Source organism: Synchiropus splendidus, chromosome 1, assembly GCF_027744825.2.
Source record: "Synchiropus splendidus isolate RoL2022-P1 chromosome 1, RoL_Sspl_1.0, whole genome shotgun sequence".
NCBI classification, from domain to species: Eukaryota; Metazoa; Chordata; class Actinopteri; order Syngnathiformes; family Callionymidae; genus Synchiropus; species Synchiropus splendidus.
The window spans coordinates 23300754-23323292 of record NC_071334.1 but is presented as its reverse complement, the minus strand read 5'-3'; the positions used below and the strand labels follow the sequence as shown (position 1 = coordinate 23323292).

At 44.0% G+C, this 22539-nt stretch overlaps 4 protein-coding genes across 10 annotated transcripts; 2 read left to right on the top strand and 2 right to left on the bottom strand.

Moving 5' to 3' along the window:
- Nucleotides 1-3: 3 nt before the first annotated feature.
- Nucleotides 4-7187, bottom strand: jakmip3 (Janus kinase and microtubule interacting protein 3). 2 transcript variants are annotated; one of them, XM_053858891.1, is made up of 24 exons: nt 7098-7187; nt 6384-6580; nt 6083-6325; nt 5780-6019; nt 5333-5533; nt 5036-5149; nt 4564-4713; nt 4263-4427; nt 3480-3515; nt 3223-3288; nt 3049-3153; nt 2859-2981; nt 2717-2800; nt 2575-2637; nt 2400-2498; nt 2227-2322; nt 2064-2117; nt 1560-1625; nt 1437-1505; nt 1289-1366; nt 976-1209; nt 753-818; nt 602-661; nt 4-515 (listed from the first exon to the last, which is right to left on the bottom strand). In XM_053858891.1, the coding sequence occupies exons 2-23, from the start codon at nt 6516-6518 to the stop codon at nt 611-613; spliced, it is 2538 nt and encodes an 845-aa protein (XP_053714866.1). In that variant the 5' UTR covers nt 6519-6580; nt 7098-7187; the 3' UTR covers nt 4-515; nt 602-610. The 2 variants fall into 2 exon arrangements, with proteins under 2 accessions (XP_053714866.1, XP_053714877.1); XM_053858902.1 differs by lacking the exon at nt 5333-5533.
- Nucleotides 7188-7563: 376 nt separating this feature from the next.
- Nucleotides 7564-12622, top strand: si:ch1073-416j23.1 (rac GTPase-activating protein 1). 4 transcript variants are annotated; one of them, XM_053858988.1, is made up of 16 exons: nt 7564-7654; nt 8757-8859; nt 8924-9126; nt 9181-9320; nt 9511-9535; nt 9593-9646; nt 9716-9814; nt 9876-10011; nt 10075-10199; nt 10268-10513; nt 10628-10826; nt 10895-10997; nt 11073-11205; nt 11284-11395; nt 11606-11702; nt 12431-12622. In XM_053858988.1, exons 2-16 carry the CDS (start codon nt 8769-8771, stop codon nt 12486-12488), a joined length of 1821 nt encoding a protein of 606 aa, XP_053714963.1. In that variant the 5' UTR covers nt 7564-7654; nt 8757-8768; the 3' UTR covers nt 12489-12622. The 4 variants fall into 4 exon arrangements, with proteins under 4 accessions (XP_053714963.1, XP_053714935.1, XP_053714945.1 ...); XM_053858960.1 differs by having other exon boundaries at nt 9463-9535; XM_053858978.1 differs by having other exon boundaries at nt 7587-7654; nt 8788-8859; nt 9463-9535.
- Nucleotides 12623-12952: 330 nt separating this feature from the next.
- On the top strand, nt 12953-19202 carry LOC128755429 (rho GTPase-activating protein SYDE1). Of its 3 annotated transcripts, none has more exons than XM_053858916.1 (13): nt 12953-13230; nt 13528-14115; nt 14178-14438; nt 14622-14799; nt 16147-16310; nt 16391-16489; nt 16557-16645; nt 16729-16866; nt 17048-17174; nt 17233-17408; nt 17475-17706; nt 17768-17959; nt 18053-19199. In XM_053858916.1, exons 1-13 carry the CDS (start codon nt 13161-13163, stop codon nt 18256-18258), a joined length of 2520 nt encoding a protein of 839 aa, XP_053714891.1. In that variant the 5' UTR covers nt 12953-13160; the 3' UTR covers nt 18259-19199. The 3 variants fall into 3 exon arrangements, with proteins under 3 accessions (XP_053714891.1, XP_053714905.1, XP_053714899.1); XM_053858924.1 differs by having other exon boundaries at nt 12959-13053; XM_053858930.1 differs by lacking the exon at nt 14622-14799 and having other exon boundaries at nt 14178-14370; nt 18053-19202.
- Nucleotides 19203-19385: 183 nt separating this feature from the next.
- rfc4 (replication factor C (activator 1) 4) lies at nt 19386-22433 on the bottom strand. The gene is made up of 11 exons (XM_053846396.1): nt 22289-22433; nt 21768-21883; nt 21454-21532; nt 21194-21273; nt 20988-21107; nt 20771-20914; nt 20574-20694; nt 20284-20409; nt 20131-20211; nt 19911-20024; nt 19386-19600 (listed from the first exon to the last, which is right to left on the bottom strand). Exons 2-11 carry the CDS (start codon nt 21863-21865, stop codon nt 19502-19504), a joined length of 1062 nt encoding a protein of 353 aa, XP_053702371.1. The 5' UTR covers nt 21866-21883; nt 22289-22433; the 3' UTR covers nt 19386-19501.
- Nucleotides 22434-22539: the final 106 nt, after the last annotated feature.

The window sequence follows — 22539 nt, the reverse complement described above, 5'->3', positions numbered from 1 at the left end:
TGAACTAAATTCATTTGTCACATTTGCAGCACACACACGTACAGGCATGCTATCAGACACACATTCACACATCAATTCCTCCCAAACACTCCAATATATTAAAGCATTTTTAATATTCATGTCTGACATTTGAGGGTAAAAAAATATCAAAGATTTTTTTTTTACATAAAAACAAACCTGTCCAGTCAAGATACACTGAGAAGAATAAATAATATAATTTCATCATTTACGATTAAATACTGCTAGACCATCTGCATCAACTGGGTTGACACGGGACGCAAAGTCATCACAAGGAAGTACGAAACCATGATATAAGTCTATTTACCTGGTTAATTTAACCTGGTTAGATAAACCTGTTTCATCAACAAGAGTGATAAATACTGAAACCAGGTTCAAGTCCTGCAGCGCTTCAGTAAACTTGCACCAGAATCATGGAGGTCAGTACAGGTCTGACACTGTGTTGGCGAGTCCAGGGTGGTAGGTCCAGTACTTTGATCTGGACCGGACTCCAGCATCTGGACAACAGGAAGACATACATTCAATAAGGCCAACAATCACACTGGAGTAAACCTGAACAACGGACTATTCCGGTGACACTCACCCGAACACGTTAGGACCAAAGGATGAAAGCGAGGGAGAAAAACAGAAAGAGAAAAAGAAACTGGGGGAACACAAAGAAAACAATGAGCTTCCACAGTGCTGGCCAAAGGAAGTGCTTCAATACGACACTAAATTACAAATAGAAGACAAACCTTCTCCTCCAGTTCTTTAATCTGTCGTTTCTGAGCATCGAGTGTTTCCTCCAGCTCCTTGTTTCGCTACAATATGACAAGTTAACATTTGTTTAGTCCTGGGGAACACATTAATGTTACAGTACAAAAGCAAGTGTTCCAACAGAGTTGTGACCTCTGGAATCTGATCATTCCTGAGGTCACAATGTGTGAAGGGGGTCACCTATTGGAACTTGCTGAGTACCTGCTGAGTCAGCTGGAGCAGCTGCATCCTCTCATGGAGAATCTGAGCATCGCGTTCTCGCAGCTCACACATCACTGCTCGTCTCCACTGATCCACTGAGCTCCTCAGTTGCTCCCTCTGTTGGTCAGTCAGAATATCCGACAGGCGACGTTCCTCCCCCTTCAGTCCTTCACTTTTGGAAGCATCTTCAAGCTGAAGAGCCTCAAACAACATGGCCTCCAGCTCCAGGATCCTCTGAAAGAGTCCAAGTGACAAAAGATTCAGAAACGAAATGGGACAATTCAGATCTGGTACAAGGGTTTGCTTCTCCAACCTTGTGTGCCTCATCCATCATCTGTTTCCTGTAGTCCAGCTCTTCATCCAAATATCCTTTTTGCTTCCTGAATAGGTCCTGCAGCACCAGCCGATTGCTCAGAACTGTCTACTTTGTGAGAACCGGACTATTTAGATAGGAAACTCACCTTCTCACTCTCGATGTCCAACATCTTCTGCTGCAGAGACGACTTTGTGACCTCGACAGATTCAAGCCACTAAAGACAACATGAAGTCAGTGACCTGGCCTCAACAGATGACAGGAGTCTTACCTTCTCCGCCAGAGTCAGAACCGTCCTGGCGTGAATCACCACCACCTGCTCTTCATTGGACAAATTCTAAAAACACAACGTTCAAGTTAACCAGATGTGAACACAATGAACAAACACAACAGTCCATAAAAATGAGCACGAGGGCACAAAATAACACAACACCATTGGACATCAATGACATAAATACATAGTGTCTGTAAGACTACAAGACCTTTACAAACTCAGTGACACGAAGTGAATATGATGACAGCTGGACATAAAGAGGCCAAAGATGGCAAGACAAAACATGACTTAGCAAACAAAAAGCACATTGACAAAGATGAAGACAACAGGAAATCATGACAAGTTTATATGACAAACCCTAGAAATACAAATAAAATAGCACATATTCCCAAGCAAGAACAAACCTGAATACAACATGATGAAAACAAGGAAAAAACAATTCAGTTTACTAGCCTCGACTAGGTGACTGGAGGTAACTCTGAAAACAAGTACAAAACTCACAGCATTGTCTCCAAGAATGTCCAACTTCTTCATTAGCTCACTTATGACAACGTCCTGAGAGCAAAAGAAAGTAGTGCTGTGGTTTTCGGCTTCTGCATTGTAAACTATAAGCTAATAGCTGTAGACATAATCAGATGGAGGAGAGAGCTCCTCAGGAACTTACAGCCACTCCTTCTTCTTCGCAGAAGATCTGCAGAGGACTGAGCCCTTCAGGGAAATTGAGCGGGAAGGTCATACCAGGTGACCGACGCTCCCTCTCCTGGACAGGAAGTAACAGTGAATCTGGGTCATTTAAGAGGTGTGTGAGTCTGTGTTGATGATCTGGTGGAGCGTCACCTCCAGCTCTAGGATCCTGAACTCCAGCAATTCATTCTGGTCTCTCAGGTCCTGCAGCTCGTCTTTCAGACGCAGATCTTCACCTTCCATCTGCCTCAACTATAAAAAACAAAATGTGTGAAGCTTGACTTCACTTTAATTCTGCGGTTCATCACATGGTAAAAAGATCCGAAACCTTCTCCAGCAGCTGATGATTCTTTTGGTAGAGCAGATGTTTTTCCTTCACCCACTGAACATCCTGGGTGAGAGAGTAAAACGCTCTTGTAAGGTGCGCCGAACAGGTATATGTGAGTGTGGCTGCTCTATGTGTGTCCTACCCGTCCTTGTTGGTTCAGTTCGGACTCCAAATCTGCAACTCTAGTTTCGTAGCTTCTGATTTCATCCAGGAGCTGCTGCCTGGTCTGCAGTACAATCAGTCTGTCAGCGCCTGGCAAATTCACCCAGCAGAATCTAAATCACCTTGATCTCTTTCTCAGCGTCGTACTCCCCCCCACTGCTCTCGGTCAGCAGAGCGTACGCTCGCTGGAGAGCCTGGTACTCCTGAGTCAGCTGGCGGTAACGAAGGTCCCCCTCCTCGTGAACCTGAGACAGAACCATGATGACCTCCGCCACTCTAAGTGTGTGTGCACGGTTGAGGGTGAGCGTTTACCTCTTCAGGCTCAGTATCAGGAGTTCTGTCGGTGTGAAAGGACAAAGACGATCCATCAGAGTCCACGGATGCTTCTTCATCATAGCCGAAAAATGTCTCTATCACCTGGGCATGGGAGCACAGACTCTCAGGATCAACAAAGATGGCTTGATAAAATGTTACCAGGTTCCTTACTCTGGATCGGAACGTTCTTCTCCTGAAAGTTTCTGTGCGTCGTGTTCTAAACAATACGTCCCTTTCCTGCAAGACAGAAGATTTTACTGCAGAGTGGTGGAACTGTCACTCTAAAATGATGTTTGCCACTTCAAGTGCAGTTGCTAAAAACAGTAAATACATAGTGATTTAATACCAATGCAAATTAAAAAAGAACTGCAATAAAAATAAATACAATATTGAAAGCAGAAAATGTAGTTTTGAAAGGTAAGACTCACAATGACGTGTTTGACATATCCTGTTGTCTCTAGAGCCTGAAAAACACGAGTGTCAGGGTAAATGAAAGAAATATTGAAATACAAAAAAAATGTAAAGTGGGAATGGAAAAGAAGAAAATTAGTAGTATATGTTCTAAGAATTAGTCTGGATGGTCTAGTGGTAGTTACAAGAAGTATTGGACAGTGAAGTTCTAGACGACAGGTCAGCAAGCAAAAGAAAGGTGGCAGATTCAGTTCCCTCACCTCCTGTCAGTTAGGGAATCTCCCTAAAACGTGACTCCAAGAGGAAATTCTGATGTGGTCCTGAGAGTGAAGAATTTAGTTTCCAGCACATCAACAAAACCTTCTCCGTCAAATGTTTTTGTATCCTTGCATCTCAGGCGGTGAGAAGAGTATTGGAAATCAAAGCTAGAGCAGAACCTGTTCACTCCCCGGCGCGTCAAAAGAAAGCAATATTCAGAAATGCACTTCCATGTTGGATGTTTGGCTGTGACTGCGACCAGGCCGTTTCAGACGCATCACCCACAACAGTTTAATCGCTCAGTGAATGAATAACAAAGAAAGTGATTCCCATGTTTGAACTATTCTGCAGAGTAGGAACTGAAGATTAGAAGTCGTTGTTATACAAAAGCTGCTGCGTGGTCGTGTTTGTAATAGCTTATTTAGTATTGGCAGCCGTACTACTAATAACACAACACTATGATGAAGGTATTAACGCAGTACATGTATACGAAGTAGCTTTGATAGTCACTAAACAGTGATGCTAGAAGCAAACGTTCGTACCTTGGATAGATTCTCTATAACTTGCTGCTGCTCATGAACCTGAAGCCGAAGAAACTCCATCTCTTCCTCATCGTGACTGTATCCATGGTAGCTGCTGCTGTGACTGTAGCCATGGTAGGTTCTACTGTGGCTGCGGTCCAGGTCATTAAGAGAGCAGGGTCTCCTCTGCGGAGATGGACAGGCAGGCGGTTAGTCGCTCCTCCTTCAGCTGAGATGGTGTCCCAATGTCAGCGGTCATGAGTCACAATGATCTGGCCATGGTGATAGTGCTGTGGTTCAGGTTGAAAAGTTCAAAAGTTACCATAGTTACCAGGGTCTCCTGGGTGATAGAGCGCAGCCTGTTGTCAAGGCGACGGAGTTCCAGTGACAAATCCTCGTTTTTCCTTGTCAAGCGTTTGTTTTTGTCCAAAAGCGGGAGAAACTGACTCTCGGTCTCTCGCAGCCGCTTCAGCTGAAATAAACAAGAGAATGAAGGTTGTTACTGAGATCAAGAGTATTTTTTTAAATAAGCGTGTGAAGCAAGAGCAAGTTAAAAATCCTATGAAATGATGGTGGTTTTGTGAATTTACTTCAAATTCCTGATTTTTTTTTTAAGCCTCAAGGTAGCCAAATAGTGTTGAGTTCACCACTGAGGTCGTGTCACTGCCATCGTGCTTAGATGTGCGTACTGTGATTGGCATGCATCATGCGATCGGTGGGTTTTTCATGACCCGGAGCGCCATCTTTTTAAAGCTAAAATGTTGATTTTGGGTGGACGCGTGCTTGAGAGTTACCAACTCGTTGCGCTCCTCAGACAACAGAGAATTTCTGTCTTCCAGTTTCCTGATGATGGATGTGAGCTCAGCGATTTTCAGCTGAAACCTGCGAGTGTCACGGTCCTCCTGTGACTTCACACACAAATGCACACACAAACACACAAATGTTTTTTAAAAGTAGGGGTAATTAACAACCCCAGACACGACATTGTACGGCGTTGCATGACTTTATTAGTCAGGAGGATGACAAAAAGCCCTCTTTATGTTACACGTGAATGGAGGGTCAGTAGAACATGAAGGAAGACGAGGGCTTACAATGTGAAGAAGACTATGGGGGGAGGGGTTGGAGGCGTGTCCAGGTAGATGTAGCCCCGCCCTCTGAGCATCTCTCAGTGCAGCTATTTGCTGCTCAGCTGCCTGAGTCTGCAACTGGAGGCGGTGGGCGTGTCCAGCCTGAAGACCCAGGGCTTTGTCCAGCACACTGACCGCTCTGTCCTTCAGCTTTATCTCATCCATCTGACACACAGGTGAGAGGGAGTAAGGGGGAGGGTCAGTGACACGCAGGTGGGGGCGGGATCAGGTTAGGGGGGTGTGAAGATTGACAGATGAATTTGGTTACAGGTGTAAGACTATTAGTGAAAGCTTCATGAGAGGTGAGAGGGTTAGAGACACTCTGGCTGACAGGGTTCCCCAACATGCAGAGCTTGGTCACACAGAAGGTCACGGTTTGGTCTGGGATCTGGATTTGAGTGTTGCACTTACCAGTCGCCGAATCTCTTTCTCACTGTCTCTCTTTGTTCTATTCAGCTCTTCCTGGTGTTGGTGGTGAGCAGATCTGAGTTCTGCTGCTCGGGCGAGACAGGACTGCTGAGCAGCGGCCAGAGCTTCTTCTGTTGACTTCCTGGCAACTCTTTGCTCCTGGACCTCCTGTTGAAGACGCGTGCGATCCACCTCCCAGTTCTTTCTCATTTCCTCCACCTCAGTGAGCAGGCTGGTTCTGGCCTGCGAAGGTCCACAGGTATTTACTTTAGACAAGCACAGAAGGGAGCTGGATCGAACGATTACCTTGTCACTGGACAGGTCTCGCACAGTGACCACAAGTCCATTCAGACGTTGAATCTCAGTGTCTTTGATCTTGATGACCCTCATCAACTCAGTTTCATGCTGTCGCAGCAACGTTTCTCTGGTGGCAGCAATTTCTCGCTGCTTTTCCTCATGAAGTTTGGTCTTCAGGTCAGTGATGGCCACGGCCGCCCGGTGATGTTCCGCTCGCAGCTCCTGCTGCTTCTCTCTCTCTAAACGACTGACCTGCAGACAAAACGTGTTAGTCAACCCTCTGACGGTGACCCCAAACCTGTCAACTCACCTTGTTCTTCTCCAGCTGAAGTTCTATCTGGATCTCTGTCAGTTTGGCACGGAGCTCCTCATTCGCAGTCTGTAGGGTTGCCATGGCATCAGATCTCTCCCCTTTGCCCCGCCCACCTGTTGCTCGCTTTGACATCACCGCCCTCAGTGGAAAACTCTCCCAAGAACTGTCTGTCACATGTCTGTCAAATTAGGAACCTGTAAGCAAGAATCATCATTCAGCTGCTTTGAAGCGACGTCAAATGCAACATTGAGTTAACACAGGTACCTGTTCTGCCATTGCTTTCTGAGGCACTAGTGAAGACTTTAGTGTGTCCAATTCAAAAGGCACCTAACAAATATATGCATGATGACTTCAAAAGGTACACAACAAAAACACTGTGATGTGTTACACTGACGCGCTGGGAGGTGATTTCAGTCTTGGCTGTCTACTTGTGTAGTGTTTGAGCTACCACTTAGCCACGAATCATCATTACATGGGCGATAATTACAGTGAAACAACCATGCTCACACATCACTCATACGTCACTGACAAGCACATAAACCGCCACACACGGCTGCCCACATGACAGACACACAAGGTAATAATAATTCACAGAGAGCCCAAGTGACACACACACTTAGCCTCAGCTGAAACTTCACTCTGTGTGTGTGTGCGCGCGTTTATATTTAGCCTCTTATCTGCATACTGCACGCTGACGGTCTGCCATCCTACCTCCATGTGTCATGAGAGCATTTTGCATTAAGAGAAGGAATAAGTCCACAGAGTGTGTGAGTGTGTCGGTACCGATGCCGTTAGCTTCTCTGCATCCTCAGCTCGAACCTCCCCCTCCACCGTCCTGCATCTCTCATGAGAGCGCCCTCTGCTGGAGCCTCCTGCTCAGCGCAGCAATCCAGTACCTTACGTTTCACCGTAAACACGCGCGAAAAGGAATTGTTGCACAAGTAATATAATTCTGCTAAAAAAGTTAATTAATGTGAGATAAGACAGAGTAGTTCCCTTTTCATGGTTACGTGTTATTCTGTCAAGGTAATACAATTTCCTTATCTTTACCAAAAACAGCTGCGTCACCGCTAACGGCTTGACAAAGCAAACAGAAAACAAAAGTGTCATATTTTCACCGATATACAAGAGAGCGCTCGAGGATGAGGCAGTCACGTGACTGGGGGAAAGCGGAATCAGCCTGATGACTCAGGAAACAAACGTGCACGCGCAGCTGAAACCAATCGCATTCATGTACGCATGAATCAGGAGACGTGTTCGACGCCGAGGTATGTGCTCGACACGGTTGTCGAACTGAGGATCATTTGCTCTGATTCTGTCCATCTGCGACTTATAGACCTGCACAATGCACAGAGTTCATGAAGGACGGAATATGAATTAAAATGTGTGCGCAGCAACATGGATCATTTACACAAGACTACTCAGAGTGACAGACATGTCGACTAACTGACCGGGTTCTTATTTACTGGAAAAGACTGGAAAATTACAAGATTTATTAAAATACTTAATCATTCTGTTCAATAGGTCGAATTATTTTTTTAGTACAGCCAGGCTGGTTACCCATTACTAAATGCTTAGTCCAAAACCTGAATAGATACCGACCACAAGAAAGTATTTTTGCCCAAATTACAAATGTGTTATTCATTTCAATAGTTTGCTTAATGTCCTAAGGGGGTGCAGGAAAAACATTCCAGTCATATCAAACAGTTTATAGAGCCCATCTTGTGGTTTATTTTTTCCCTTTAGTAATAAAAACTCATATACTAATGGAGTCACTTCACATCAAAATAAAATGTTAAATGTTTGTAATTTCTAAGTGATAGTCACTTAAAGTTAGCCAAGCGGATGATTCGCTCTAAATGCACTGTTATACTATATAGAACTACAAACGTGGGGCATGAACTGTGCATGTAACTCACTTCTGGTTTCCACTGATCACTAATGTAGAATAACATAGAAGCATTGAGGATAATGTAGTGTGCAAAATGAAGAGCACTGATTCCCATGACGTTATTGCAGTCACATAATGGCGAAACAACGTCATTCCAAACAAACTCAAAACTCCTCATCAAATCTAATCAATCCCATGATTCTTTCCGGGTCACATGGACGTGCTTTGTAACGTCAGATCATATTGTTTTTTTGGAGGCAAAATTTTGGAACCGAATTACTCTGAAGTGAATGAACATGTTTTAGGTTTACGTTTCCTCTTCCTTACACTGTTTATTGGTAACCCCCTGTAAGTGATACAATAATTTAAAACAAGATAAAAAGAATGTAATATTTGTTGTTCTTTGAGCTGTTATAATATTGTCTCCATCCCAGTCTATCCAAACACCGTGAGTTTGAATGTAATCTGCTCACAAATAGAGCTGCTCTGTGATGGGTGATTATGCACCAGGGATGGAGGAGCTGCTGTCCATTTGCCTTCAAAGAATCTCCATTGAAGAAACTTGTCTGACCACTGAAACTGGTGCGTGACTTGAGACCATGTCATCCGTGGGTCAGACGGATGACATGGTGTGTCCTTGTTCCAGAATTCATGGAGGTTTTAAAGAATCTAGAGCAGGTGAGGAAGCGCTGGTTACATGCTGAAACTGAGCTGAAGGAGTACAAGGAGCTCCTGGTGAAGTCGGACGTGGCCAAGGCCGCCCTGGAGGTCAAACTCAAACATGCCCGCAATCAGCTGGACGTGGAGATGAAGAGGCGCTACAAGATGGAGGCCGATTATAAATATCTGGTGAGTAAACTGTGATGTGACCGTAGACCTCTCTAACTCCGTCTACTTCTGCAGCAGCGACAGATGCAGCTGATGTGTGACATTCTGGTCCATGACAGCAAGTCCAGCGCATGTCTGAACGACGAGCAGAAGTCGCTCATCGCCACGTTTGAACATCGAGGGGCAAATGTAACCTTACCACGGAACAATAAGCGGTGAATGTAATACGTGAATCGAATAATTGAGCAATGTCTCCTCCATCAGGATAGGTGGCGCTGTGACCCGTTGTGGCGACTGTACATCTGACTCAATTAAGATTCAACCTGTTGACTTTGTTTTTCTTATGTGCCTTTTCAGATTATCTGCGATTGACGAGTCTTCTTTCTTGTCACACTCTGACATTAGCTACGATCGCACGGACGACGACATGGTGAGGTTTTGTGCCTCTTTGTGATGGTTTACAACACCTTACAAGACTTTGTTTCAGGATCTCGACCAGACGGTGATGAAACCGCTCAAGTCGAGAGCCAGAGAGAAGAGGGTTTGTTGTCGGAATCATCATCTTCCTGTTACCAACCTGAAACTGAACCCCGAGGTTTGATCTCTGCAGCGTTCCTCGATGGGAGTGGCTGTTGGCACGATGGCTGGAAAACGAGGACGTGTACGAACTTTCTCTCCTGATCTGTTGAACAGGAAGACTTTGGACAAGGTTGGTGTGAGTAAGAAACATGTATTTTAATCATCATGTAAATGAGATTTGTGTCCAACAGGAGATTGAGACCATTGTAAAGACGACAGTCGTGACGCCTGACACCGGGCAACAGATCCACATGGTTGTTGGTGTCACTCAGGAGACCCCTGAACCCAGTGTGATTGAGGAGCGTCCACCTTCTGTTGGCAGAGAAGGTGAAGAACATACCGGACTATGACTGAAATCGATAGACTTGACTTAAATCCTGTTATTGACAGAGCAAACATCTGTTTGGTCTCCTGGTGGTGAAGCCATAGTCGAAATAGAAGTAGAAAAGCCTCCAGAGACACTCCAAACCGAAAAGAACTCCCAAACTGCAAAACACGTTTTCTTCTCTAAAACGGTATGGTATGGGTTTACTCACCCCTGGAGATCAGCAGCACTTCATCTGCTGGACGTGTCTCTCTTCAGGTCATTTGGCCGGAGACCTGCTCGCCGTGCGGGAAAAGAATTCGTTTTGGCAAGATGGTGGTGAAGTGTAGGAACTGCCGAGTAGTCACTCATCCAGAATGCACGCACAAGTGTGGCAGCTGTTCCAATGGAGGCGGTTCTGCTCAGTCTGTTACACTGGAAGGTTTCCCCCTGCTGGATCATCCTAGGGTTCCTCTATTGGTCATCGAATGTGTGAGGGAGATTGAGAGGCGTGGCCTCACAGAGGTGACTCACTTGGGTGTTTAGTCACTCTTCTGGTTCTGCAAGTTACTTTCCACACTCCAGTCATTGCGTCTACATGTGTGATGAGCTTTCTAGTGTCTTTTTCTTTGCTCTAAGAGGGGACTGTACCGAGTCCCTGGTGGTGAGCAGCAGGTGAGAGAGTTACGTGGACAATTTTTGCGTGGAAAGATGCCAATGCAGCTGAATAAAGTGGTGGATATCCATGCGATCTGTGGAGTACTCAAAGATTTTCTAAGGAGACTGACGGAGCCCCTTGTGACCTTTAGGCTCCATCGCACCTTCATGGAAGCTTCTGGTATGTGGATCACCTGACTACTTTTGCATGGGTTTCCCCAACCAACTGTGATGTTCCACTATGTCCAGAAATGGAGGAACTCAGTGGTATTCCGGCGACCAAACAGGCTATTGCAGAGCTGCCACGGGTGAACCGAGACACACTTGCATTTCTGATGATTCACTTCCACAGGTTCATTCAGGATTATTTGAAACAGCAGTGAAGAGGTAACAAAAGCACCTAAAAATCCTGCATTTTGCGTTTCAGGGTCATGGCCAGTCCTCAGTGTCAGATGGACCAGAAGAATCTGTCACGCGTGTTCGGACCAACCCTGGTGGGTCATGGCCATCCTGAACCGTCATCTTCCACCATCATGAAAGACACAAAAACCCAACCAAAGGTTTGCAGCTTTGGACTGGATTGAACTGATGCTTGATCATTGACTGATTTGAGCATCACAATAACTTTATGCTTGCAGGTAGTTTCTCGTCTGCTGTCACTCACAGACGACTACTGGAGCAGCGTTCTTGAATCGAATGACCCACAAGTGCCCAACCCAGCTGTCAGGACAAACCAGGAGGTCAAACAAGGTATTGGGCCGATTTTCATGGTTTATACATGAACTGGAAGTGTGTGCAGAAAAATTGACAGGAATAGCAGTTTTAATTAGGCAAACTAATAATACAACTGTTGGATACGCAGTTGTCTATGCAACTGTATATAAATGTGTTCATGAAGTATATTTTTTTAGCCTTATTATCCTTCAATACTACATTTGTTGAAAATGTTCATGTTTTTAGCTCGTTTCTTCAAACCTCTGACATCTCCTGAGTTAAACGCCTACCGGAACCCGGCCAGCAGAGGCTCCATGAGGGGTCGAGTCAGCACCAGACCCATGTAAGTTCTGCTGAGTTTTATGAATGTTTCAATGAACCAGACTCTGCAAATTGGTTGAAAAAATGCATTTGCAAACACAAATGTTGAAAACCAATGTTTTGAAAGTGTAATGTATAATGTAAATGTAAATAAAAACATTAACGCTAGTAATAGCAGCGTTGCCAGTTCTACCTCAACATCAACTGCTGGGGAAATAAATGGCCGCTGTTTTTGGACGCAGTTGTTGTTTAGCATTATGTAACCTTCGTTTTCAGGGAGAGGGATGTCTTCTTATTATGGCCTGATGGTTTCCTGTAGAGAATGCCCTGCATTTGGCCTTAACCCCCTGTCCCATGCATTTGTGTTGCATTGGGAATACATTTCACATAGTGTCATAACTTTCAAAAATGTATGGCATTTTAGAGATTGATTCCAAAGGTTTGAGGTACTGGCGCATCTCTGAATGTGGATCACTGACCATGGAGAATTAAGACTGAAAGCAGTGCATGATGGCAGGAATTAATACAAACCATGTGGGGAAAATGTTTCAGGCTTTCAAATATTGTAGGATTTCACACTAGCGTGTATTTTAAATTGGGCTTTAAACCCATCTAGGACCAAGTCCACAACATGTGACTTTCAGGAGTCACAGTGGTCACTTAATTCATGTTCTTGTCTCCTGTTTTCAGCTTCTGTGACTTTTGTTTTGTCTTTTCATAAAACATTTTAACTCGAAACTTTGTCCACAGCGGGCGAACAGAGGCATCAACTGAACCAGGACGAAGATTCTTCCCCTCGCCCAGTTGAATTTCAATCTGCAACTTCAGCACATTCACGTTCTTTTGGGATCTTTTGGTGGAAGCACAAGACAGTTGTTTGTAATGGGGAAAAATAAATTATTGCTCTTGGTTCCGCTTGTGTTTTTGTGCCTGTGTTGTCTGACTCCATAATTAAAATAAAAGTTGATTAGTGTGTTGTGGTCAACTGCACTACTGAGAGACGTCGCTTCATATTTCTTCTGAATGAATCTCATGCTGATTGCAATTCATTCACAAATGTGGAACCTGTGCAGTGGGTAAACACTATTGAAAAAATGAAGCTATAAAAATTGTGATTCCTCAGCTTGTTTTTCTGGAAATACTGTAATATTTGGAATGTTCTAGTCTGGAAATTAACTTGTGAAAAAAATGACCCATGTCCTCAACTGCAGTGGGCTGAGAGGAGGAGTAGGAAAAGGGGTGGGGGGAGGAAGGAGCAGGGGAAGAGGAGGAGGAGGAGGGGTGCGTTGGGAAAGAACGTGTGGAATTTATTTCCTGTTCTGCAGCTCTAGTTTAAAAAAGGGCAGACGCTGGACACATGAGGAGCAAATACAGTAAGAGTTTTGTCTGTTTCAGGCTCCTGGATCCTGGTCAGTCTCATGCAGACTAGTGGTCCAGGACCACATCTTGTAGTCCAGTTACAGGACTAACGGAGTCCAAAATGGCTGAGCCGCTGTTTAAGAGAACTTTTTCCAGACTGCAGGGAAGAGAGAGGAGCAGCAGGAAGAGAGGTGACACACACGTACATGCACACACGCACGCACAGCTGGAAGGAAGTTAGGATAAATGATTAAAAGTGTTTGCCGCAGTGGACTAGTGGTTAGTAAAGTAACCCATAATTCTGCCTGAGCGGTCTCAGGATAACTCCATGCCAATAGGTTTACTCTAGGTACACCAGTTCAACAAAATGTGAAATAGAATTTGGCCTCGTTTGGCTTCTTTGGTTATAGGGCGGGATTACCATACACCCAAAGTATCCAAGTTGCACACAAGAAGCCCAGTGAACCCACCAAGTCTCTTTGTTACAGATGTTCCAGTGCTGTCACAAGACCATCATTCGGTATCTTCCCAAGGGAACCAAGCCTCAAAGCAGCAGAGCCAACAACAACGCTCTGTGGCACCTCCTACTGTTCAGCACCTAGTATCATCCAAACATGAACCTGCGAGTAGTTCGACATTGACCCATGAAAATGTCTACCCATGTACCACCCAGATAGATCCGCAAGGAAACAGAGGAGATGAAACTTATGATACTCAGCGTAAAACCTTTTACCCTTCAGGAAGTGCTATTGGTGTTCCCCATGTCACTACTGGCACTAGGCTGCCCTGTCAGCGAACCTACCTACAGAATCTGGACAGCAGCAGCAGATCCTGGGTTCTTTCTTCAGGAAACACAAAACCTTCATATAGAAAAAGTGAGTTACTAGCAGACTCTGCCAGCAACATTTGGTACAACCCAATACCTGAGGAGGAGGACGTGACTGGTCCGTGTGCAGAGGGCAAGACGTGGAGGAAGCTGGGTTTGGGAAAGGATGAACAACAGCTGAAGTCATGTGGAAGGAAAAGTGGTCTTAACATGACCCCCCCTCAGGATCAGGTGACAACATCCAATCCAGGTAAAGCGTGACTCACGTCCTCAAACATCATGTGATGTCTGACGGCTTCCTCCCTCTTCAAGAAACCGGAGGTGCACCTGAAGGACTGACATCTCCAGGCACCGTCAGAAAGATCTCAATGAAGATGAAGAAACTGCCCGAGCTGCGTCGCAAACTCAGCTTCCGCTCTTCATCACGCAGTCGTCGCAGACACGCAAAAGACACAGCCACCGATCAGTGTGGGACATCACCAGCCAATCAGAATGTGATAAGCAGGTATCACCTGGATAGCTCCACGTGCCCACTGCCTCATTCCTCCCTGAGATGTTCCACGAGTAAAGGAGGTAAATTTCAAGTCAGGGAATCAGACTATGACTTAAGTGAACCAATTTCTTGACTTTGACTTGCATCTAATGAACAGAATGTCTCAGATCAAGATGTTTTTTCACACCACCTCAGTATTAGGGACATTTTCAGAAAGAGTTTTAAATATTTCGCACTTGAGTAAGAACTTATTCTTGCTATAGGCTATCTCAGCGATGGGGACTCGCCTGAGCGACTGCCACTGCCCAAGTATCCCCAGTCTGCATCCGATTTCACTTGCTTCCAGATGTATTTGGATTCAGACTTGTCGCGATGCAGCCGGCGAGTTTCAGGTCTACTGACGGTACATCTTTTAGGGCTGGAGGACATGAAGAACAGCAGGTACGACCTCCATATAGAAATACTTATAAGACATTTTTGGTCCTTCGAATGAAGATTATGGTTAGCATTGACTTTTAAGGTCAAAATAGATTACTGACTTTTTCATGATATACAGTTTTCGCATCCCTGATACTTTTTGGCAGAAGTGTGGTCCCGCTGATAGACATCTCAGTTAGCGAGTGACCTATATTACAATGGCACAAGCAAGGACGACATTAATGTCCTGCACATGCTTAAGTATTTTACCATTTCATCCTTTGGTATTTGTAGTTGCAAACGGAGTGCATATTTATTTAAAAGTTGCTTATATCCGGACAAGGCACGTGTGAAAGTAGCTTTTGTTGATGTCCTGTTCTGGTTTTTTGACTTTGATAGCTAGAACATGCTGAATTCTACTGTGACGTAAATCCCAGCGAGGATCTCCTACTCCCAAAGTAAATGGAACGTAGCATAGGTTTTGTGTGGTTGAACTTACTCTGTAATTTGAGCTACAGTCACTTTAGAGCATCTCTTTGTTCAGGCTAGCATTTGCGAGCGCAACATAACAGATACTGTCACAAACATAGTTTAGAATGAATGCTCAAAAATCTGGTAAAAGCATAATAACATTGTCCGAAAGTAAACTTAACAGTGCATCAAGTTCACGTGTAGTTAAGACTCGCTATTGTTCATTTTATAGTATTCATTTTGACACCCCTACTCTTACACCAATGTTGCATAAACAATATTACTTGGCTTGGTTTATTTGTTCTAACTCAGACTAATTTAGCAGTATGCGCTCATTTCAGTAGGTAGCCCATTCAAGTGGCTTGACTAACAACTATACTCCACCAGACTTCCTTACCAAAATGCACCCGCGTACATTCATATGTCACCACTGTTCAAAAACTCACAAGTCTTTATAATGTTACTTCCATCTGCTGTCCATTGCACTCAGAATATTTTAACACGAGTGGATAAAAACATTTTTGAAAAATCACCCCCTGGGATTTGAGAGCTTTTGAGAGACAGCCATGCGCTGTCTCAGCGTCAGATTGTTCAAGTTTGGCTATTTAGTCCTGCTCCTGCACTCCTCCTTGCCTGTCATCCCTGAGCAATAAAAATTAAGTCTGTTGCATTCCATGCCATTCTAGCTATTGCAATCTTTCATGTACTCTTGGAACTGAAAATGTAATTATAATAAATCAAAAGCCGGTCCAGCTCTGTGCAAACCAGATCATCATGTTTAGCCACTTTACTGCTATTGGTCACAGTGTTTTGAGTTTCTCTAAAATCAGCGTTTTGCTGACACTTGTTGTAGCTTTGACACTTGTTGTAGCTTTCACACTTGTCTCTATGACTCAACAGGTCTGACATCAGTAAAGAAATATTTATAGCCATCCAGATTGATGATGTCACCAGAGCAAGAACGGCCCCCCTTAGTCTTCGAGGTCACACCCTCAACCTTAACCACACCTTTCACCTCGAGCTGGAGAAAGCCCAGATCCTGCGACTCGTTGTTCTCACTCCAGGTAAGTCGAGCTCCAGTGACCGACTGACATGGTCTGTCTGTTGTGTATGAATTGATTTTTCCTTCCTCTGAATCTATCAGGTGGAGGAGTCAAATCTAAGAATCACAATCCCTCAGACTGTCCACTCAAGAACAAGGTCTGTTGTCTGCGGGAGGTTTCAGTGCCGAGACTCTTCAAAGGTTTGTTTCTCTGATTTATCAGTATGAATGATTCATCAGCCCTAACATTTATGTTTGTTGTTTGCAGGATGTCGTGAACAACAAATATGTATCTCCCTGGAGCCTCAAGGACGTCTGTACCTGAAGGTCACCCTGCAAGAGACTTGGGACCCTCCGGTATATGACAGTGATTCGTTCAACCAGAAGGATTAACAGTCTAGTCGAGGAGAGTGACTGAGATGTAACCATTGTTTGTACAGGTTCACGGCAAAGCTTCCGGAACCTCCAATGTTTTTGGGGTGGAACTGTCTCACCTGGTGCAGAAGGAAGGATCTACCATTCCAGTTCCACTACTGATCCAGAAGACTGTGAATGAAATAGAACGTCGGGGATTGATGGTAAATCCGGACAACAAGAATCATCTGACATGAAAACAACACAGACCACAAGCTCATGAGCGTCTAAGTTGGCGCCCCGCAGACTGAATCGAAACACCAAACCCACAAGACTCAGAAAGCATACTTTCTTGAGACAATCGTGTGCCTCTTCATCTTTAATGTCTGGGGATGTGTGCTGCAGGTGGTGGGTCTGTACAGACTCTGTGGTTCTGCTGCAGTAAAGAAGGATCTCAGAGACCGATTTGAGAAGGACAGTGGTGCTGTATTCCTGAGCGAAGACCTTTACCCAGACATCAATGTTTTAACAGGTGAGAAATCTCTCCCACGATTGGTGGAATCTTTGACTCATGAGTGAGTCTCCCTCAGGAATACTGAAGGACTACCTACGAGAACTGCCATCGCCTCTCATCACTAGGACTTTGTACCATGACGTCAGAAAGGAATTGGCTCTGCGGCAGTCTCCTACTGGACCAGTGGTTCCAGAGCACCAACTCACAAAGAGAACCAAGGAGTTGCTGTCTTGCTTGCCACCCCCAGAAAAGGTAGTGTGCAATTAACTTGACATGGCAGTGATTTGTAAAAATCTCACCTGCTGTTGTGGCTCTCAGGCAACCTTGTCTCTGCTGCTGGACCACCTCAGTCTCGTGGCTTCTTACAGCACCTTCAATAGGATGACCCACCAGAACCTTGCAGTCTGTTTTGGCCCGGTCCTCCTCACTCAGCCTGAGAACGTGTGGAGTGGGGGAGGTTGTGGGAGACGTACAACAAGGGGTCACCATGGTGATGTTGACTTCAACCAGCACATTGAAGTGCTGCACTATCTGCTTCAGCTCTGGCCAGGTGATTCAAAACAAAACAAACCATTTTTCCCTTTGTCTCAGATCTCAGTTTCTTTCCTCAGTTCCTCCTCACAACTCCCCCATGGGCCACCAGAACCTCCCCCTGGGCGATGGAGCTGTGGTCTCAAGACGAGGATGGGGTCCAGCCAGGTTGGAGAGTAAAGTATCTCATCGGTACGCTGGAGACTGGAGTGTCTGTGGCTCGCCACATGAGAACGATTACGATGAAGTGGCAGGCAGCAGCAGTGACACAGGTAGACAGATGTTCTGCACAAGCTCCTCAACTCAGGTATATCACAGCAGTAACCACACAATCAAACGTTCCCACACCTTTCTCGCTGTTGCAGACAGTGAAGACGAGGAAGAGGAAACTGTCCAGCTGTCTGCAAAAGAAGGAGCAGAAACAGGAGAACATGAGGGAGGAGCACGGGAAGGACTCTACATGGAGGAGTTTGATGCTCCATTTAACTGCCGCCTCAGTTTGAAGGATTTCGACAATCTGATCCATGATCTGGATCGAGAACTGACTAAACACATAAAGATTTGTCTGTAGACAGGAACGCGAGGAGGATAATAATTATGATTTTCACAATCCCGAGGAAGTTATGAAGAACAATTACAATAATAAAGACTATGTAGCAGTATATTTTAATGGTACAAACATATTGACTGTGGATGTTGACAGTATTATTTTTCCAATTTGCACTAAGAATAAAACGTATTTCCTATATATCTGTTTTGTTGTTACACATTCATGGTGTCTAACATTGTCTTAAGGTTTGGTACTGAGAGGGTCACTGTTAAATAGAGACCTTATCTGAAGTCAATGACCACAAATGAACATTGCAACTAAGCCAAATCACAAGGGAATACCAACTATTCCATTTTTTATTTTTTTAAACTCGCAGTGATTATGACAGTAAATGAGGCAACAGAATCAGGCGGGTGATGCAATAGTCAGCTTCACACCATTACCATCATGTGATAATGATTATGACTATACTACACAGTATTGAAAGACTCCAGGTCATAAAGCAGTATATCTCATTAACAAAAAATGATGACCTCACTGTACTTCAATGAAAATAGCTACATTAGGCAGACAGCATCCGAGAGAGGTCGCCAGTCTGTCACAAGGCATATACTGTACTGTACGTCAAGATGAGACTGGACAATGAGGTTTACAATGTTATACCTTATGAATGTTTTAAGCCTTGGTGCCACTGTTGTTGTGCTGGAATGTTTTAGCATACAAATGTGGAAAAGCATTATTGTCCACACTGGTGTTGATAACATCTTTTTTACATTTACTGAGCCCTAAGATGCATTTTAATTTTCCATAGACTTTACTGTAATACGCACAATCTTGGCAGTTAACCACAAAAAATAAATAACTCCCGCCAATCGCAGAGGTCTTTATCCGTTTGAATCTGCTGTCATTTCTCGATACAAGCGAATGTACTCGGATGCATTTGCTTGTATAAGATCTCATTGCATTGATAAAATGCATGAAGGATGTGTGTGGATGCAAATGAGGTGATTGGCAGAGGTCTATCCCTGAGCCTAGCTATGTATTTTATTACAACTGTGTGGTTGACCACCACTTATCAATGGGGAGGAGAGATCAAGAAAAGGCTTGTGGCTGAATCTAACACAGAGACAGGTATAGTTGAAGAAATATTTATGTTTAATAGAAAAATGTGTGACAGATGTGATCTACTGAAAAAGGTTGTCAGCAGCTCAAAGCTTTTGAAAACATTTTGCTGAATAAAGTGAACATTGTTTCAGACAGAAGATCATTGGTCGTTCTGCGAAGCCTGTTGCATGATGGTTGAACACAGACTCAGTAACTGGAGCTGCTCATCTGCACCGTCGCACAGACACTTATCCACAACCTGAGGCAAGAAGCACACGCTTAATTAAAATGATTATTGTAACATGTCAGTACATTTCAATTGAAGACTAAGATGCAGCTAGACGTGGTTATTAAAAAGTCATCTTAGGTTTTATTGGACTTTCATCTGGGGACTGTCGTGTTAACATAAAGTTGTACTTCAGGTGGCATTTAAAGTCAAGTTTAGGAAAATAAAGAGAGGCACGATAAGAGGTGCGTGTCAAACACAAATCAAACACAAACACAACTAAACTGTTCAGATAAGACAAAAAAAAGTCTGTTAATGCCTATCCATGACATTTGTAACTCACCGCAATCTTCTCAGCGATTACAGACTTGCATTTGTCGCTGAGTTCCCGATCCATAATGGACTCATGCAGTTGAGTCAGGATCTGGGTCGCAGCATATCCCTCATCCACGATGTCCTGGAAGAAGGGATGTTTTTCTTGAGAGTGACACACTATAAAGTCGGCACACATTTCAAATTTGCTTTTTAGGTCACTCACACAAACAGGATCACACAAAACTTACTCTGACTGCAATCTCAAGCTTCTCAAATGTTCCTTTAAGGCAGATGTGAAGCAAGTTGTCAATGATTTTTGATGGAACAACCTGTTAAAAAGACGACAAAAGCTGTTCATCATGGCCTTTTGCATGTACAGCACTTCCTGTCAAGCCTCTCACCCCGGCGATTTGAATGATGGTACTTTCTGTTATCTCCTTGTCAAGGTTGAGGCGAGCAGCGCTTTGAAGAAAAGTGATAGCTTTTCGGAGGTCTCCCTCTGATACAGTAACCAGCGCTGATATACTCTAGAAGGGAAAATGAAGTAAAATGCCTTGCCTTGTGCTGCCAACAAAACTGGACAACAAACCAGACAAAATACTCCCAAGGATCTGGGATCTCTCTGATAAAATGTGAGCATTAAGTAAACGCATTCATCTGTAAACACACATAAAAAGGATGAATTATTTACCTCTTTAGTGTACTTGAGCTTCTCTTTGTCACATATGTCTAGTAATCGCTGCTCCTGAACCTGATTGGCCAGAGGTTTAAAGCGGAATTTCGAGCATCTCGAAGTCAATGGTTCAATGATCCTAAAGACACAAACACATCAGTAATAATGTGTGCGTGTGTGCGTGTGTGTTTATGCCAATGACCACTTCAACTGACCTGCTGATGTAGTTGCAGATCAGACAGAAGCGTGTTGTACGGGACTCCTTCTCCATTATCCGTCTGAGGGCAGCCTGGGCCGGAGCAGTCATGGAGTCTGCCTCATCCAATATGATGATCTTGAATGGAGGACAGGCTTTACCACTGAATAGAAGCAAATACAAAAAGTTCACAACACGTTTAACTTGGAATGATGGTTGTTTTCACGCTGCCTCACTCTGGACGTGTTCCTGCCACTGTTAGCTGAGCGAAATTCTTGACCTTCTCTCGGACAACTTGGATGCCACGTTCATCTGAGGCATTGAGTTCAAGCACCCTGCTTCTGTAAAGTTCTGGGCTGCAAAGATGTTAAGTAGAGAAATCATTGAAAGAATACAAAAAATAAACACCGTAGACTATACCTATAATATTTTTCAAACTAACCCAAAAAGTTCTCTTGCTGCGGCTAAAATGGTCGAGGTCTTTCCTGTTCCTGGAGGGCCATAAAAGAGCAAATTGGGAAGCTAAAACAAAAACACAAATATATGACGTCAGCCCTCCTTTTGTATTTTGGTCGGACATGAAATGAGTCAAAGCAATGGCAGCATAACATCATCTTAATTTTACCTCAGGGTACAAGGAAAGACGGTTGCTGATTGTAACATCATTGACTGAACTACGGTCACTAGTAAAGTGAAGCTTACGTCGGCTCCATCCACAGACTTCTTCAGCACGGCCACCACCTCTTCTTGAAACGCCACCTCATCAACACACTTTGGCCTGCTGTAGTTCAGTAACACAACTGTTAGTATAGTCGGAGAGAAAACTGTTGCAAGTACACTTAACAGGAACATGTTTCCTGAAATAGAAAACTTGGATACTCCAAAGGAAAAGTAGAAATGATAGTAATGGTAACTTAATACGTAAACCAGAATCAGTTATCAAACATTGTATAGAAGTGTTCCTCACTGGACATGTAAGGGTCAATAGGATGGAACATTTAGTCTGGAGTACTTACTATTTTTCAACCCAGGGAACGGGTTTGCTTTTCTTTTCAGCCTTCTCTTTCTGTGGTTTAACAGAAGAAGTAGACGCTCCTTTCAAGAAGGCCTGCATGGTTACCACTGCCCAAAACTAGACAATGATAACACAGGTTACATTAGACAACAACAAACCAGATTAGATTAATTTACCTATTACATTTTAACTCTGTACAAAAATGTTGTATTCTAGCACAAATGAAATAAATACACACATTAAAAATCAATTCAAGTACTTCTTCGTTCAAGTGCAGTGAACACAATCATCAAGGAATTTGTTGTTATGCTCACGATTCGTGCTTTTAAAAAAAGTTAGACCGTCTTTACACAAGCTCAGGCAAGACGCTGCAAGCGTGGCCGAGGATGAGACCCAATAGATCAACAACAATGATGTAGTCGGACACCGTGGATGAAGGAATGACCATCCGAGCATCAGAGCTACTTAGCTTCAATACGCGGAGTGTGAATGTATACCAAGACTGGGACATATTCAACTCACCTTCCGTTACACGGACACACAAACTGCTGCAGAATGACTTTTCCAAAAACGCGGAGACTCCTAAACATCCATATGTCATTCGCGGTCGACACCGTCGTAAGTAAAGCAAAGGAAACTGTTTCCCGCGTCGAACGAGAACGGCAACTTCCGCTGACGTAGGCATTAACAGGAAGTAAGAGAGTCCCACATGCGCATTGTTTAAAATATTTAAGTGCATTTTGTTCATTGTATTTCGAATCACACTAAGGATA

Bases quoted from the DNA above. Each gene is read 5' to 3' on its own strand.
- jakmip3 (XM_053858891.1), bottom strand. From the start codon at position 6,518: ATGTCAAAGCGAGCAACAGGTGGGCGGGGCAAAGGGGAGAGATCTGAT. The intron at 1,626-2,063 runs GTGAGTTTTGTA...TTGTGTTTTTAG, and splicing joins ACATTCTTGGAGACAATGCT to AATTTGTCCAATGAAGAGCA. The intron at 1,506-1,559 runs GTAAGACTCCTG...TGTTGTCTTTAG, and splicing joins TTCTGACTCTGGCGGAGAAG to TGGCTTGAATCTGTCGAGGT.
- si:ch1073-416j23.1 (XM_053858960.1), top strand. From the start codon at position 8,769: ATGGGTGATTATGCACCAGGGATGGAGGAGCTGCTGTCCATTTGCCTT. The intron at 9,647-9,715 runs GTTTGTTGTCGG...TGATCTCTGCAG, and splicing joins CGAGAGCCAGAGAGAAGAGG to CGTTCCTCGATGGGAGTGGC. The intron at 11,703-12,430 runs GTAAGTTCTGCT...CTTTGTCCACAG, and splicing joins CGAGTCAGCACCAGACCCAT to CGGGCGAACAGAGGCATCAA.
- LOC128755429 (XM_053858916.1), top strand. From the start codon at position 13,161: ATGGCTGAGCCGCTGTTTAAGAGAACTTTTTCCAGACTGCAGGGAAGA. The intron at 14,116-14,177 runs GTAAAGCGTGAC...TCCCTCTTCAAG, and splicing joins GGTGACAACATCCAATCCAG to AAACCGGAGGTGCACCTGAA. The intron at 17,175-17,232 runs GTGAGAAATCTC...AGTCTCCCTCAG, and splicing joins AGACATCAATGTTTTAACAG to GAATACTGAAGGACTACCTA.
- rfc4 (XM_053846396.1), bottom strand. From the start codon at position 21,865: ATGCAGGCCTTCTTGAAAGGAGCGTCTACTTCTTCTGTTAAACCACAG. The intron at 20,212-20,283 runs GTGAGAGGCTTG...TCTTTTTAACAG, and splicing joins CCATCATTCAAATCGCCGGG to GTTGTTCCATCAAAAATCAT. The intron at 19,601-19,910 runs GTGAGTTACAAA...TTCTTGCCTCAG, and splicing joins TAATCGCTGAGAAGATTGCG to GTTGTGGATAAGTGTCTGTG.